Here is a 17,001-nt window from a genome sequence, read left to right as displayed (position 1 = left end):
GTTTGGCTGTGAACTCTTTTGCGGGCGTCCCTGTAATCTTCATGATCTCCATCAGCTGATCCAGGTCTGGTGGAAAATGGTCAAGGATTCAAATATACTGGGGATGAGATTTAGGGAAATAGTCACCACATCAGAAATACAATATTCTCCTAAATTTGCGCATAAAATCCACAGCTTTCCTGCGAGGAAGGATACGGTCATTTCCTTTGAACAGTGGTTTCCCTAGCAGCATCTCTGCCATGATGCAGCCGACTGACCAGATGTCCACTGATGGGAAACATTTAATCAAACACAAACATATCTCTGTATTATCATCAGTTTAAAAAGCAATAGTGCGTTATTTCATTAATCCAGAATATTCTATTGCCTTTATGAGAGCAATAAAATAGGCTAACACTGATCTTTATTTAGTATTAACATATGATTTTAATCACAGTATGGATAGTGTTTCACAATACAGTACAGAGCAACCTCAGTTAATGCTCAAAAAATGCATGCAACCAGTAAATTCTAATAAATAAATACATAAAGATATATAAAGATTAGTGCACGCAACATGGAACTAACCAGTCTGTGTGTAATGCATCCAGCTAAGAATGACCTCAGGCGCTCTGTACCAACGTGTCACAACATAGCCCGTCATTTCACTGTCTGCTTGCCGAGCTAGACCAAAATCCAGGATCTGTAATATAAGACACAAGGCTTTATCTCGACAAGAGGCACACAGCATGAATACGCAAATACCACTTCATGGTAAGATACCTTAAGCTCACACTCCTCATTTATTGCCAGATTGCCTGGTTTGAGATCCTGCAGGTTTTAACAGATGAAGTCAGAGGTTTTGCAGTGAGAAATACATGTGTGCATATGTATTTATGATTAAAACAACCTTACGCACCCTGTGAATGATTCCAGCAGCATGGATATACTGGGAACACAAAGAGATTTATGGCAATATATTTGAGAGAGCAAGTATTTATTACTAAAAACTTACAATACTCACTTTGAGTCCTCTCAATATTTGGTAGACAAGATACTGGACCCTGTCCTCTGATAGTCTCTCCATTTTCATTAACTTTCCTAGATCTGTACCCATGAAAGGCATGACCAAGTAACTGTGCAAAGGATAGGGAGAATCAGATGATGACCATGCATCCAAGAATCACTATACACATCCAAAACAATCACAGCTAGACCAAATGGTCAAAGCACCTGTAAAATACTCACAAGTCATGGAATCTGTCTAGAGAAAGGTCTGCAGTGAAAACATCCATGAGCCCAATAACCTGTACGGGTTCAACCAGAGAAAGTGGTTATTAAATACAGCACAGCATGAAGCCTGCAAATCTGTTCAAATATGACAGGCAGATGAGAAACCCTCATCATGGAGTGTCGATCTTTGGCGTCCTACATTATCATGCTTCATGTGTTTGAGCAGCCTGAGCTCCCGATAAGCTCTTTTGGCAAACAGGTCAGACTGGAAGGGACGATGGAGTTTCTTGATGGCCACCTTTGCCCCTGTCCTCCGGTCAAATGCATAGCTGAGGAGTAAATTACCAGTTGTAAATGCTACATGCATTTCAAACTAGAGTACAGAAATATAAATGTTATTGCCATTGAACTATCATATAGCTATTATGTAAACCAAAGTATTATCAATTTTAATGTTTCAAACAAACAAACAAAAAACTAAGAAGTAATCAAATCTTGACTAGTACATTTTTCAATGAAACTACTAACTATTATTTAGATACTAGAACTGATTCCAGTAGTGGCTAGTGTCTATTTAATCTATCCCACAAGTTAAAACTAGTGTTTACGACAACTAGAATAGACACTAGAAACTATTTTAATAGCTACAAGTAAAACTGTAATAGGTTCGAGCAACTGGAAAACATACTACAGAATTCATAAATTAATAAATATCTGAAACACATTCCCACAATGCCAATTAAATTAGTTACCAGTAAAAATGAAATTACTTGTCACTAACTAGGGTAGTGACGAAGGAATAAATACTATTATGTACATGAATTTTGAACTAAATATAGTAGAATTTAGGACAAAAGAAGCTATTGCTATGTCAAAAGAAACTAAGAGAAGTAGTAATGTGTTTTTTAAAGATACATATGTATATTTGTGTTTTTAAGAGATATATTTTAATCTAAATGAAGGATTGGTCTGAGGACGAGTGGTTTTAGTGATAGTAAATGGTAATAGCCTATAATTTCATAGTTAAAGGTGCAGTGCATAATATTTAGGAGGATCTATTGACAGAAATGCAATATAATATACATAACTATGTTTTCAGAGGTGTATAAAGCCCTTACACAATGAACCGTTATGTTTTTATTAACTTAGAATGAGCAATTTATATCTACATACACCGCGGGTCCCCTTCATAGACTGTAAAAAAAGATGGACGACGCGTCTCCTATTCCTTCCACGATAGAAAAGTGAAGCCAAAGCATCTCAGTATGGCTGCTGCCATCTTGAGTAAATGACGTCATTTGGAGCCCGAGTCTGCGCAGTAGTGTCGTGAGGTAGAGCTGCGGTATCAAACTCCCGCCCAAACTCCCACAGACCCAATCAACCATAACGACACGCCCCGTTTTCATAGCATCAAATTACTAGCTAAAATCAAACCTATCACAAAAACGAACAATTGAACATATATCAGCGTGAAAACAACAACCTTTAATGACCAAAACTATCTTTTGGAAAATTGTATTGGAAGAGTAATTTATTTTTTTATTTTGACTCAAGTCCCATTCGTTTACATGGAGAGGGCGGGGTTTATGACCTGTACTGCAGCCAGCCACCAGGGGGAGATCAAAGAGCCTGCAGCTTCACTTTTCAGGACGTGTGAGGCACACCAGGTCCCCTTACATGGGCCCTGTCCCAAATGGCACCCTAAACCCCAGCGGTCTTCCTCTGAGTCCGCACTTTCGTGACGTAATGCCGCTTTGACTGTCGGGTAGAAGTATGCTGCGGAGCTCGCCCCAGTGCGGGCTCGGCAGAAGTGCGGATCGAGGGCACATAACGGCCGCAAGAGGTGGTGCTCGCGAGCACCCTTCTGAACACTAAAATGACAAATGGGACGCCCTACGGTCTCGTGGACTTAACAGACATGCGCACACGGCGGCCATTGTAAGTCTGTAAGACCACAAGTGCACATGAAGTGTTCCATTTGGGACAGGGCCTTGGAAGTCGCAAAGGACCAACAGAGCACGTTTCGTCACTATGTTGTTCTTGCGAATAAAACACTGACACAATGATGAAGAAGTAACAATAATATTCGCAATAACATTGTTTTATTGAATAATTAAGTAAATATAATTCCTTAATTTACCTTTGTAAAGAAACCTCATTGCTGGCTACCAGTGACGGCGCTACACTGGGGCTAGGGGGGGCTATAGCGCCGTCAGAATTTTGAATAGCCCCGGTTTACTCTGACGTCATCAATATCATTTATTTTCTTAGCACCCCCACATATTGGTCTAGCCTCCCCTTAGCACCGGTAGAGAAATAATTCTGGCGCTGTGCCTGCTGGCTACTCTCTGCTGTCTCAAACTACGACATCTTAAGGCTGATTTATACTTCTGCGTCTGACCTACGCCGTAGGCTATGTGTCAGTTTTCATTTATACTTCTGCGTCGTTGTCCGCGTCAACGTGCAGTACACATGCAAACCGCTAGTCCGCAGTGTCCACGGGCATGTTGCTGGTGTAACCCGCAGTACCACGGCAAAAGTCGAAGAAGAAGCGGCTTGTAGGAGAAGCTATCAAATCATTAAATCATTATTTAAAACTACAAAAAGGAGACAACAACGGAACAGGAGATGATGGCATTCTTTCAATCTGCACAAGGACTTGTACCACGGCAGATCAACATTGTTTGTTGCGGACAACTACTGATGTATAATGCTATGTAGTATAATAAATGATAAGACACTCGTTCTTTGCTTTGTTTTATTTTATATAAGAAGGTGTAACATTAAAATATATTAAAGTGCACATAAACACACACAAAACTCGAGTACATATGGAGGGAGGGGTTCTTGCAGACCAATCACAGTGCTTGCGGTCTGCGTAGAATTGACGCGCTGTTAGATTTTTAGAGAGGTGCAGGTCAGGCTGCGGCGTATGGGTGTGCGTCTATGCGTAAGCTAAGGCGTAGGTTCGACGCAGAAGTATAAATTGGGCTTTAGTCCTGTATCGGCCGCCATAGCTTCTCTGGTGGGGTGAGCCGTAGACATAATAAATACAACTAAGTGAACCGAACATGTCACCTAACGGGCACCGTACGCTACAATTTACACACTGCACCTTTAAGTTGTGGGACTTGTCTTAATAGTGATATTACTCTGGGATATTCCTCTGGGCCTTTTAAATCAAATATGGAAAGGTGAGGACATGCAATAAACCAGCATCACCTGACCACAGTATTCGTCAACAGCTGCCATCTTATAATTATTAACCTCATATGCAACGAGCTGTACACAACGTAGTTTTGCAGGCACTGGATTTCTCATTTGGAACTCTCATTTTCTGTCTTTGTTTATCTTGAATATCTTCAAGTGAGAAAACATACGCAGGCTACTCTCAAACATACCGTACAACTGAATATCTCAAGCCACTTCTGGGCATCTTAATCATAAAGTGATGTTTCACTTGTGCTTGACTACCTCCTTACACATCATTTGTTTTGAATAGACGCCAGATACATGGATCTGCTACAGTGACAATGCATTACGTGTTTTTCAAATGTAAAGCACGAATCTTTCCAGGAAGTACAGAAAATGAGAGTAGCACTCGACAAATGGGACACCCTACGGTCTCGTGGACTTAACAGACATGCGCACACGGCGGCCATTGTAAGTCTGTAAGACCACAAGTGCACATGAAGTGTTCCATTTGGGACAGGGCCTTGGAAGTCGCAAAGGACCAACAGAGCACGTTTCGTCACTATGTTGTTCTTGCGAATAAAACACTGACACAATGATGAAGAAGTAACAATAATATTCGCAATAACATTGTTTTATTGAATAATTAAGTAAATATAATTCCTTAATTTACCTTTGTAAAGAAACCTCATTGCTGGCTACCAGTGACGGCGCTACACTGGGGCTAGGGGGGGCTATAGCGCCGTCAGAATTTTGAATAGCCCCGGTTTACTCTGACGTCATCAATATCATTTATTTTCTTAGCACCCCCACATATTGGTCTAGCCTCCCCTTAGCACCGGTAGAGAAATAATTCTGGCGCTGTGCCTGCTGGCTACTCTCTGCTGTCTCAAACTACGACATCTTAAGGCTGATTTATACTTCTGCGTCTGACCTACGCCGTAGGCTATGTGTCAGTTTTCATTTATACTTCTGCGTCGTTGTCCGCATCAACGTGCAGTACACATGCAAACCGCTAGTCCGCAGTGTCCACGGGCATGTTGCTGGTGTAACCCGCAGTACCACGGCAAAAGTCGAAGAAGAAGCGGCTTGTAGGAGAAGCTATCAAATCATTAAATCATTATTTAAAACTACAAAAAGGAGACAACAACGGAACAGGAGATGATGGCATTCTTTCAATCTGCACAAGGACTTGTACCACGGCAGATCAACATTGTTTGTTGCGGACAACTACTGATGTATAATGCTATGTAGTATAATAAATGATAAGACACTCGTTCTTTGCTTTGTTTTATTTTATATAAGAAGGTGTAACATTAAAATATATTAAAGTGCACATAAACACACACAAAACTCGAGTACATATGGAGGGAGGGGTTCTTGCAGACCAATCACAGTGCTTGCGGTCTGCGTAGAATTGACGCGCTGTTAGATTTTTAGAGAGGTGCAGGTCAGGCTGCGGCGTATGGGTGTGCGTCTATGCGTAAGCTAAGGCGTAGGTTCGACGCAGAAGTATAAATTGGGCTTTAGTCCTGTATCGGCCGCCATAGCTTCTCTGGTGGGGTGAGCCGTAGACATAATAAATACAACTAAGTGAACCGAACATGTCACCTAACGGGCACCGTACGCTACAATTTACACACTGCACCTTTAAGTTGTGGGACTTGTCTTAATAGTGATATTACTCTGGGATATTCCTCTGGGCCTTTTAAATCAAATATGGAAAGGTGAGGACATGCAATAAACCAGCATCACCTGACCACAGTATTCGTCAACAGCTGCCATCTTATAATTATTAACCTCATATGCAACGAGCTGTACACAACGTAGTTTTGCAGGCACTGGATTTCTCATTTGGAACTCTCATTTTCTGTCTTTGTTTATCTTGAATATCTTCAAGTGAGAAAACATACGCAGGCTACTCTCAAACATACCGTACAACTGAATATCTCAAGCCACTTCTGGGCATCTTAATCATAAAGTGATGTTTCACTTGTGCTTGACTACCTCCTTACACATCATTTGTTTTGAATAGACGCCAGATACATGGATCTGCTACAGTGACAATGCATTACGTGTTTTTCAAATGTAAAGCACGAATCTTTCCAGGAAGTACAGAAAATGAGAGTAGCACTCACCATACTGTACCATATGCCCCCGTCCCCACCTGTTTCATATCTCTGTATCTCTCCGGAACCTCCCAACAGGTTTTATTCACCTCCTGACGATAATAGCCAGGTCTTGATCGGCCTGACATATTGGTGAAAAATATGTGCTACCTCGAGACCCGCAGCTGTGATTTCCAGGTTAACCTGAACACTGATAATAGAAATCTACCTGTGCGTGCCCGCGCAACCGCTCCCTCTCCGGCGTGGCAGTGTGTATGGCAAGCTGTATTAACATAAAGCTATTGTGTAAACCAAATACCTATTTTAATGTTACTATACTTTAAAAATACATGAGTAAGTAACCAAATAGCGACCAGTATATTTCCCAGGGTCACTAACTACTCTAAATAACTATGATTCAAGTAGAGACTAGTATTCAGTCTATCCCACAAAACTGCCCATTCAGTACTAGGAAAACTGGAATAGATGCTAGTAATTAAATAGTTACAAGTAAAACTGGAATAGGTATGAGCAACATATTGAAAACGTACTAATGAATAACACTGAGTATGTTTGCATGACAACGATTGTACTAAGAACTGAAAAGTTTCGCATACAGACAAAAAAACGGCTAAAAATGGTGTATTATGCATGCCAGGTCAGTAGTTGCTGATGTCACTTTGTAAAGAAACGCTACATGTTTGTGCAAATTTGCACACAGACTGACAGTATCGTTTTCAAAAACTTGCACTTTGAAACCTGCTTTCAAAAGTTTGCATTTTCAGGCCTCCAAAACGCTGTTGTCGTGTAAATGAACAACCAAAACGTATAAAAAGTTTCTAGTTGAAAACGCTGCTGTGTAAACACCCTCTCAGAATTAACAGCTGATATCTGAACACAGATTCCCATAGAATTCAATTGCAAAGAAATTTGTTAAAATAAAAATGAGATAATTACTTGTCATTATTGGGATAGTGACTAGTAGTGAAGTAATATTACAATTATGTAATGAATATGTAATACTACATTCTAGATGCTAACGGAATAAGTACTTAGAATTCAAATTTAAGTTAGTAACAAAATTGAAAATGTAATCTAATCTTTATTAAATTACTTACTAGTAATTAAAAAAGTATTCGTGCCATAAAATATATACCAGTAGGTTTAATGGAATAAATGTCAAAACAGCTTTCCATACATGAGTTGCGTCACTGAGACAAAATAAGCAAGAACATGATCTTTCTTCAGTTAATTTGAGAACTGGTGCATGTTTGTTCTTCCACAGCCTTGAAAAACATAAAAACGAGGGCTTTAGGAGTCCAATGCATTTTGGTCTTTTGCAATATGAACAAAGAAGAATGCTTGTTTCCCGCTATATGCAATATATTACAGGGAGTTTTTTTTTTGTCTGCAAGTACTTGGCACTGTTGAAATCTGCCTTAAAATATTTAGGTGCACATCTGAACCTGTGTTAACATGTTACCTAAGTACTGGGCCCGAGGCACAGACATTCCTCCCTATAAATGAAAACAATGGAAGCCGCTTCCCCACACACTCTCACTGAAAAGGTCCCAAATGTCTTTTATTGTTTTATTTTAAAATGTCTTTTAATCCTGGTTTACAAAATTAGAACACATGCTATTTGTTATGTTTATTAAATAAGTACTTTATCTTAGAAATATTGCATATTCATCAGGGAAGTTCATAAAAATTCTGTTAATTATATTTTGAACGAAATCAAAATGTCATTTCAGGAATAGACACAAAGCATATGAAAATACTGTACTACCTCTGTTGGCTCCAAAATTAATATGTAAAATGTACACTTCTGATGAGTTATGCATTTTCAAATTACAATTTAAAAAATGAATTAGGCGAAGCTGTGTGGTAAGGAAACTTAAAGTACTTAAGTGAAAATTTTATTAAATGTAGTTGTTGAATAATAAGACTATTCCAGCTACAAATTAATTGTGTTAAATCAGCGCTACATACATGTATAACTACATGATTTAAAGCGAGACCCTTTAGGTAAACGATTACATATGTTTGTGCGTTTGAGCTTGGAGCTTGGAGCTTGGAGCTTGTGCGTTTCACTTCAAATCCAAAGTCATTTTATATAAAGGCATAACTTCTATCTTTCAGACTCAGACCTGTCATGGTTAGACTGGGGGTCTAAATCATCATTTGTAACCAGTCAAATATACAGAGATAAATGTGCTGAATTTTCATTTAGCCCCCTACACATTATCTTACTCCATGTTTTGAACTGGTGGACAGGAGTTTAATGCCTCATTTAATACCTTCACTGACACCTCACTAGCTTCTGCAGGATTATTCTGCTTAAATGAGCAGGTTAGTTGTCATGAAGGTTTTATGATGATCAGGTGACACAGATCTCATTGGCCCACATGGGGGGCTTGCTGTCATATGGGACAAGTACTCGAGCCTCTGCTCCAGAAGTATTCCCTTGTTCTCCGGTCTCATCTCTTTCTCCAGAATCCGCCGCTCCTCCTCTTCCCACCCAGCCTGGCTTTTCAAGACCTTCCTGCACAGAGAACGGCTTTTCCAACACTTTCAGAACTCTCTGGACCTAATGAATTTGAGAAGACAAAAAAGTCTAAGTGCAGATTTTTAAGACTTTATGGAATTTATGCCATGCAATCACATAAAATGAGAAATTATAAAGATCGCAAATAAAAAACATTAACTATTAAGAGACATCATAACATTTATAACATCTTTTCAATAGTAACATAACTATTCAAATTAAAAATTTTTTTTTTAAATAAGTCTCTTAGTAATATTGTGAAACATAACAATTTAAAACAAATGTTTTCCATTTTTATATATTTTAAAATGCAATTTTCAACAGTCATTACTCCAGTCTTCAGTTTCACATGATCGTTGTATTCAAATTTGCTGAACTCTAATTTTCAGAAAAGTTGTGCTGCTAAATATTTTTGTAAAAACTGTGGTACATTTTTTTTTCTTTTTCTTTGATGAACAGAAATATAAAATAACAGCATTTATTTCAAACAGAATTGTTTATAACAATGTACAATTCTTCAACTGTCACTTTTGATCAATTGAATTTCCTAACTGAATAAAAGCATTAATTTGAGTAAAAAAAAAAAATCTGTGTCTCTTACTAGAGAGTAAAACGAACACAAAGCTTGTAAGGGCCCCACCTCTGAGAAGTCACCATTTTCAGCTGCCTCTACTGCATTCTGGGCGATGTAGTTTCTGAGTACCACATATGGGTTGTTGTTGTTCATCACACGTACTCTCTCCTCCTGTAGTTCTTTCACATCAAGCCCTGATTCACACTCACAAGCAAGCCGCTGCCTTGGGAATTGGATAGACAATATATGCAAAAGTACATTGTAGTAGGGAAAAAAAATGAATTAATTTACACATACTTCGTCAAGTCCTCTTCAGGTCTTTTTGATTTAAAAATCAATGTTTTACAATATATTTTTCACCGTCAACAGGAAATGAATGCATCAGATCAAAAGAATTCAAAGATTCCTTTCTGTACCTGTATTTTTTGATCCAGCGGGACCAGTCTTCAGTCTGTTTGGCCCTTAGTTGTTCTACAGTGGTGTCCATCAGCTCCTTCAATCTTGAGAGCCTTTCCAGCTGCCGGGCGACTGTCTTCCTGTCCGAAATCATCTGGAACAGTGCAGGGTTACTCTGAGCCATGGACAGCAGCATTGCAAGTTCACTATATTGAAGGAAAGAAAACATCACTGAACAGAAATATGCAAATAAAGATATTTAACTATTTCTTTTTCCATTTTAAACCATATTATATTTAGTTAGTGTTCTTTTATAGATATTTTCTATAAAACTATTATAGATACTTTCAAATTCACCTTTATTTTTATATGTGCTTTTGTCACTTAGTGGTTTAGTTTTTATTCTTTTAAAATATTTTTTTCTTTTTTATTTCAGTTAGTTGTCAGGGTCACATTAAATATTTAAGTTAAGTTAAATATTTAATTATTTTTTTATTTTTGAACTTTTTGCTCTGAACAACAGTCCAAAAATCTATTCCCATCTTAAAGTAGATAATGAGAACAGTGTGACATTTTGTCTTTAGTTGGTAAATTGAAATTTTTTTTAAGAGCTAGAGGAGCTAGTTCAGTTGGGCTTACTACATAGTAAACCAAGCAGAACTTTGATCATTATACACCATTAATACATTTTACACTATTTATGGTAAAAATTTCAAAATATATACACTACTATTCAACAGTTTGGGGTAAGTTATTTTTATTTAAACAAAATTAATACTTTTTTTTCAGCAAGGATGAATTAAACTGATCAAAAGTGACCGTAAAGACAAAACTGTTTTCAACATTGATAATCATAATAAATGTTTCTTGAGCACCAATTCAGCATATCAGAAGGATTTCTGAAGGATCACATGACACTGAAGACTGGAGTAATTGCTACTGAAAATTCAGCTTTGCCATCACAGGAATAAATTACATTTTAAAATATAGTCAAATATTATTTTATATTGTAATACATTTCACAATATAACGGTTTTATATATATTTATATATTTAATCAAAATAAATGCAGCCTTGGTGAGCATAAGAGCATAATCTGTTTTAAAAACATTTACAATTCTTTCTGACCACAAACTTTTGAATGGTAGTGTACATGAGAATATACCCTGAGGTGTTACCGTGGATCCATGGTAGGTCTGTTTGCAGCTTTGAGCTCCTCTAGAGAGGCACACTGCTGCAGGAGAAGCTCTGTGGCTTGTTTTATAGCCTCACTTTCATCTTCCCCCTCCTGCTGTGTTGGGCAGGAAATCTGACTCAAGCTACGGAAAGTGTTGCTGAAATCCGCACCTAAGAGGAGGAAAAGGAAGAGAGATAGAACAAAATGATCCCCCTTTTCTAATATATTTGACACATCAAGACATTTTACAGAACCATGAATAACACAATTGCTCCAGGATGATTGTTCTTCATACTATCTTCATACCCGTGTTATGCATAGTCTGCATAAGTTCTGTGAGGAGTATCTCGTCCTCTGGTTCTTCCTTCTTCAGCAGACCCAGTTTCTTCCTCATGTTGCTCAGATAGAAGTCATTGTATAGAGGCAGGTACTCATCCAGCACTTGTTTGGCGCGGTCTGGTGGTAGATCAGGTACCAGGGCTTCAGCGAGCCGAGCTAAATTCCAGCGGCAGATGGCCGGCTGGGCTTGGTAAGAATACCGGCCTGAAGTATCGGAAGCATTACAGATGAAGTCTGGGTCAAAACTAGAAAGAAAAAACAAGGAAATTAATGTTCATGAATGATTGCTCATTAATGCAAATTATTGCTGAACAGTCGGAATAACGTTTGAGATTTATATCAGACTTTACCGGTCCATGAAGCCAAAAGGCCCATAGTCCAAAGTCAGGCCCAGGATGCTCATGTTATCAGTATTGAGGACTCCATGACAGAAACCCACACACTGCCACTGAGCCACCAGCCTCGCTGTTCGTAAGGTCACCTAGTAATAAAAGTGCATATTCAAGTACATATAGAAAAGCACAATAAAGATGGAAAGTTATATCTGATATTGAATGATTTATCTAAAATATTACTAATCTAAATGTAGACACACATCTGTTCCCATTATTTTCCTGTCAAAGCTTGAACTGCCATTATAAAATAAACAAACAAATAAATATTTTAGTAAAGAATAGAATAAGAATTAAAATGAAATATTGTGTTAGTATTTATTCTCATAATCTCGTAAATCACAAATAAATTTAAATGTACAATAGTTCTATTTAAAGAAAATATAATTTTGTATTTATTAGCTAATTGAATCACTGCTCAGTGATAACATGCACTAATATAGTCTCAGTGGATAAGAAGCTAAATCTGATGATGGTAGCCTGCCAAAGTCACTCAGGTAAATAAGGTCACTGAGGATAAGAAGATGATTGCATGAGACCAACAAACAACTGCTGGAACTAAAAAAAAATGGTCTGGAGTTTAAATGGATCAATACCAAAACCACTGCACTGGTATTATTAAAAGCAATAAATAGACCTCAGTCTACCTCTCTGAAGAAAGCAGTATTCCTCTCAATGCGGTCTGAGTGATTCTGATGGATCTCTGGGTAGAAGCTCTCTATGACATAATCCAGCATCTGGGTTCTGATCTCATCGTGGCCATAGCTGGGACCTTGTCGGCCAGTGAACTCATCAGCTCGTTTGAAGATCTCAAATGATCCAAACCTACATCAAGAATCAGGTCAACATCTTAACTTCTAGAACGATGACAGCTAGACCTAAAAGACCTTTACAAGTGACACCATTTCATTTATAGATATAAAAACTGATGTGCTGTAAATCAATGTCAAAAAGAGATAGTTGAGATAGTGTTGTTATTGTTAGCTAAATCTATTTTTTTAAATCAGTAATTTAAATAAAGCTGAAATAAAAAAAACAAAACGAATATTTGTTTTAAATGAGAACATTTTCCTTGAATACTAACTATAATAAAATAAGTTCAAGAACTAAAATTAATAAAAATAAAATAAAGCTAAATAGAATGAAAAATGAAGATGAAGAAAGCACATAAAAAAAAAAAATACAAAAAAAAAAAAAAAAAAAAAAAAAAAAAAAAACAGCAGGGTTACCTAATAAAGCTGGGAGCAATGCGCAAGACCACAGAGCATCTTTCCATGCGTGGATTGCCATCGTAGAAGACATCCCTCATGACTCGTGAATCTGACGTCACTACTGACCCAGCTCTCGTTGTTGGGACTCCTAAGCCAAAAACTGCCTCGCTGCACAGGAACTCGCGTATGCTGGAGCGCAAAACCTTTCGCCCATCTGCCTGTCTAAAAAAAAAAAACAAAGGACAAAAACTGGACAAAGATCTTAAGGAAAGAAAAGTAAAGTGGAACTGGCATCTCCAGAATGATCATTTCAAATGTGAACAGTCAATGAGAATATCACAACATAATGTGGCACACAAAATGTTGACAAAGCAGCAGTGAAAATGCAGTAGCAGGCCTACCTAGAGTACGGTGTCAGTCCAGCACCCTTCACCTGAATCTCCCAGCGTCCAGTGGGATTCTCAAGCAGTAATTCAGGGCTCTGATGCACTGGGGCTTTCACTTCTCCCAGATAACATGCAGCTCCATCCCCAAGCTGTCCTGCAAACTGTCCAAACTGGTGCCCGCAGTAGCAATGGGCAGCAGGCTCTGATCCTGGCATCACTTTAGATCCACTGAGATACTCTGGGCCCAGTGGATCCTTCAGAACCTCATCAGCATCAAGACCCAGCAGTGCCAGAGTTGGACCTGAAACTGCCACAAACTCTGGGTTCTTCAGAGGGGTGGGTTGGACTCTAGAGAAGCAGGCCCCCCGGACCTGTCGGATCCCTGGTTCGGTGGACGGGTCCAGTGGAAGTTTTTTAAGAGCAACATTGTCAAACTCCAGTCGCTCAAGGCAAGAGCGGCTCGTGTTTACGCCCATGTCTTCCATCCCCGCGTGTGATAGCGATCTACGTAAAATAACACCGGAACATGAGATATAAAGCCGCGCTAAACGTGCTCCAGCAGAAGCCATTCACATCGTACTGATGTCTAACAAAACTTGTTAGTTAAGGAAGCTAGGGAAAAAGTGACAGTCATCCTTACATAACTGCGAAGAGAGCCAAGAGCTGCGTCCGAAATCGCATACTTCCATACTATGTAGTAGGCGAAAAACAGTATGCGAGGCGAGTAGTACGTCCGAATTCATAGTATTCGAAAAACAGTAGGCGAGAAGTACCCGGATGACCTACTACTTCCGCCCGAATTCCGTAGCATGCATAGGATGGACACTTTACTATCCCATGAGGCCACGCGAGAGGACGCGCCATATTCGAGAACGGCGGGAGGCGGCGACGCGGCTCTTTTCAAGTGTAAGTACGTCAGGGAAAAACCTTGTTCACTGTGGTTAAATTGCACTTGTTTAACATGATCTAAGTGAACGGCTGACTTATTGAAAGTTTAAACATTGTAAGTCGATGAGATGATTTCGTGAGTCGGCTGTAAAAAGATGTTTAATCGCCGATGAAAGTGGTAAGAATTACGTGAAACACTGCTGATGTTCGCAGTAGTGAGGGCTCTTTAGGCGCTGTTGTTGTTGTGGAGACGCATGTCACGTGACAACATCAACATGGCGGATGTAGTACGTCCGAATTCCATTCATACTACTCGCATTCATACTATATAGAACGTACTTTTTTAACGGTCGAGTAGTACGTTCAAATTCAAATGTAGTACCTACTAAGCAGTATGCGATTTCGGACGCACCCTCAGCCTTGTGTTTGTGTCATGTTTTCATTGGTTATTGTCTAGTCATGTGATTCCCTTGTCTGTAGGTGCGTTCGACTTGAAGCACCGCTACAGACGGCAGTCAATAAGAGTAGCCGCTTGCAGTCGGGGGCGGAGTTGAAAACGGAGCCGTCAAGCCAGACACTTTCTGCTCCCGTTAGTGACACTCACGCGGTGTTTGCATACTCTATCACAGATGAAGTGAATTAAATGCAATATTTGTCAAATACACAGACATTTCAGAAACGTTTTCATGAGCAACCGAAACACTTTTTATATACTGCTTAATTCAGTGCCATCTGTTCAAGAATAAAGTTCACCGTAAATATATACTATTTAAATACTAATAAAGTGGGGGTATATATTCTTTCATGATAAACGTGACTCAATATAACATTGCAACTACAGTAGAAAAGCTTTTAATGTTCTAAAAACACAGCTTTATGAGCAGTATTGGATTTGAAGATGTTAGAAACACACGTCATTGTTGTCATGTGGTGCAAGGATACGTTCTCCTCTAAGCACGCAGTGGGGCTGCTGCGCGCGCGAAGGAATCACTCGACCTTCAGATTTGCGTTCAATCTTCGATGTGAGGTGAAAATAAGCAGGTAAGTTAAAGTAACTTACATGTTTTCTAATTTGGTTATGCTAACTTACTTCTACTATATTTGAGTCCTAGCATTTAGAATGTTTACCTCTTTGAATCGTTAAACCAGTGTGTGTTTCAAACTTCGGCGTTGACCAGGAACTTACCGTTAGTCATTTAAAATCTTCAAAAAAGTGTCAAATTTAGGTTTCATTTGATGTTACTCTGTAGTTTTTCTTTCTTTTTGTTAGATTTTATCCGAATTTGACTACATAATTTAGTAGTTTTAGGTTTCGTTACCAAGTAGTCTAACTGCTATATTGTCCCTGACGGAAAAACAGGCTCGTTTCGCGGAAAATTAGGTCGTTAGCTGGTTGTCTACGATACTGTTATTAGAAAGATGTGTCATTTGTGTTTTAAGAACGTTTTGCTCAGGAGTTATTGATCAGGTAAGTTTGAATCTGTGAATATGTTGCCAGACCTTGTATCTCCATATTAAGTCACTTTTTAATAAATTATTTCTATTGGTTACTTCGGCTAGAGAGAGGACCAGATGTTCCATTAAGTGGATCAGACAACCTTGCCCTCTGAAGTAGACTGCCAAACTTCCAAGTACACCCTGCATAATTGTGTGTGGTATGTTTGAATATTTTTAAAGGAAAACTATTTAATATTTGCGGGAATTTAAGTTTGTCACAGTGTTACTGATCTCTCCTTTTTCTTGTGCATAACAACATGAAGTTCCCCTTTGACTGCAGAGAAGTCTGTCAACCAAGTCATAGTTAACAGCCACATCACCATCTTCTGCGATGCTCTAAAGTTGATGTTTGCCTCATACTACTGCTTGAATATTTCATACCCAGGAGACCAAGGAGCAACGCTATAGTTCGTGCAAAGGTAAAAACACACTCATACTCTCACACGCATTACATACACACACTCACACATGTCCTCACACACACTCACTCTCACACACTCTTTCTCACACTTTTTTCACACCAAACCCCTTCTCACGCATCCTCACATACACTCACTCTCTCAAACACTTTTTCAACACACACTCACTTCACACACATCCTCACATATACTCACTCTCACAAACACTTTTTCAACACGCACTCTCACACAAGCATCCTTACATACACTCACTCTCACATACACGCACTCCCACACACACACACATCCTCACACACTCTCAAACACGCATCCTCACACACTCTCACACATGCATCCTCACATATGCATCCTCATACTCACACACTCTTACATACACACACTCACACACATCCTCACACTCTCACATACACACACTCTCTCTCAAACGCATCCTCACACACACACTCTCTCACATACACACACTGTCACACACGCATCCTCACACTCACACACTCTCACATACACACACATCCTCACACTCACACACTCACATACAAACACTGTCACACACACATCCACACACTCACACACTCTCACATACACACTCTCACACACACATCTTCACACACACATCCTCACACTCACACACTCTCACATACACACATCCTCACACTCACACACTC

General features: G+C 39.0%; 2 protein-coding genes across 2 annotated transcripts; both read right to left on the bottom strand.

Annotated features, from left to right (window-relative positions):
- Position 1: 1 nt before the first annotated feature.
- Positions 2–6,731, bottom strand: LOC107583896 (mitogen-activated protein kinase 12-like; the record flags this gene model as incomplete). Its single annotated transcript, XM_016270249.1, has 9 exons — positions 6,543–6,731; positions 1,412–1,541; positions 1,228–1,286; positions 1,004–1,115; positions 899–928; positions 763–810; positions 568–682; positions 196–267; positions 2–66 (listed from the first exon to the last, which is right to left on the bottom strand). Coding segments are annotated over exons 1-9 (750 nt in total), but the record flags the coding sequence as incomplete, so codon positions are not given.
- Positions 6,732–7,622: 891 nt separating this feature from the next.
- Positions 7,623–14,168, bottom strand: LOC107583836 (selenoprotein O-like). Its single transcript, XM_016270180.1, has 9 exons — positions 13,551–14,168; positions 13,168–13,371; positions 12,586–12,763; positions 11,897–12,027; positions 11,514–11,791; positions 11,209–11,377; positions 10,051–10,236; positions 9,701–9,857; positions 7,623–9,102 (listed from the first exon to the last, which is right to left on the bottom strand). Exons 1-9 carry the CDS (start codon positions 14,102–14,104, stop codon positions 8,884–8,886), a joined length of 2,076 nt encoding a protein of 691 aa, XP_016125666.1. The 5' UTR covers positions 14,105–14,168; the 3' UTR covers positions 7,623–8,883.
- Positions 14,169–17,001: the final 2,833 nt, after the last annotated feature.

Source organism: Sinocyclocheilus grahami, unplaced genomic scaffold (genome assembly GCF_001515645.1).
Source record: "Sinocyclocheilus grahami isolate Dianchi unplaced genomic scaffold, SAMN03320097.WGS_v1.1 scaffold55.1, whole genome shotgun sequence".
Classification (NCBI taxonomy): Eukaryota; Metazoa; Chordata; class Actinopteri; order Cypriniformes; family Cyprinidae; genus Sinocyclocheilus; species Sinocyclocheilus grahami.
The sequence above is the reverse complement of the archived record's forward strand: the minus strand, read 5'-3'. Positions and strand labels throughout refer to the sequence as shown.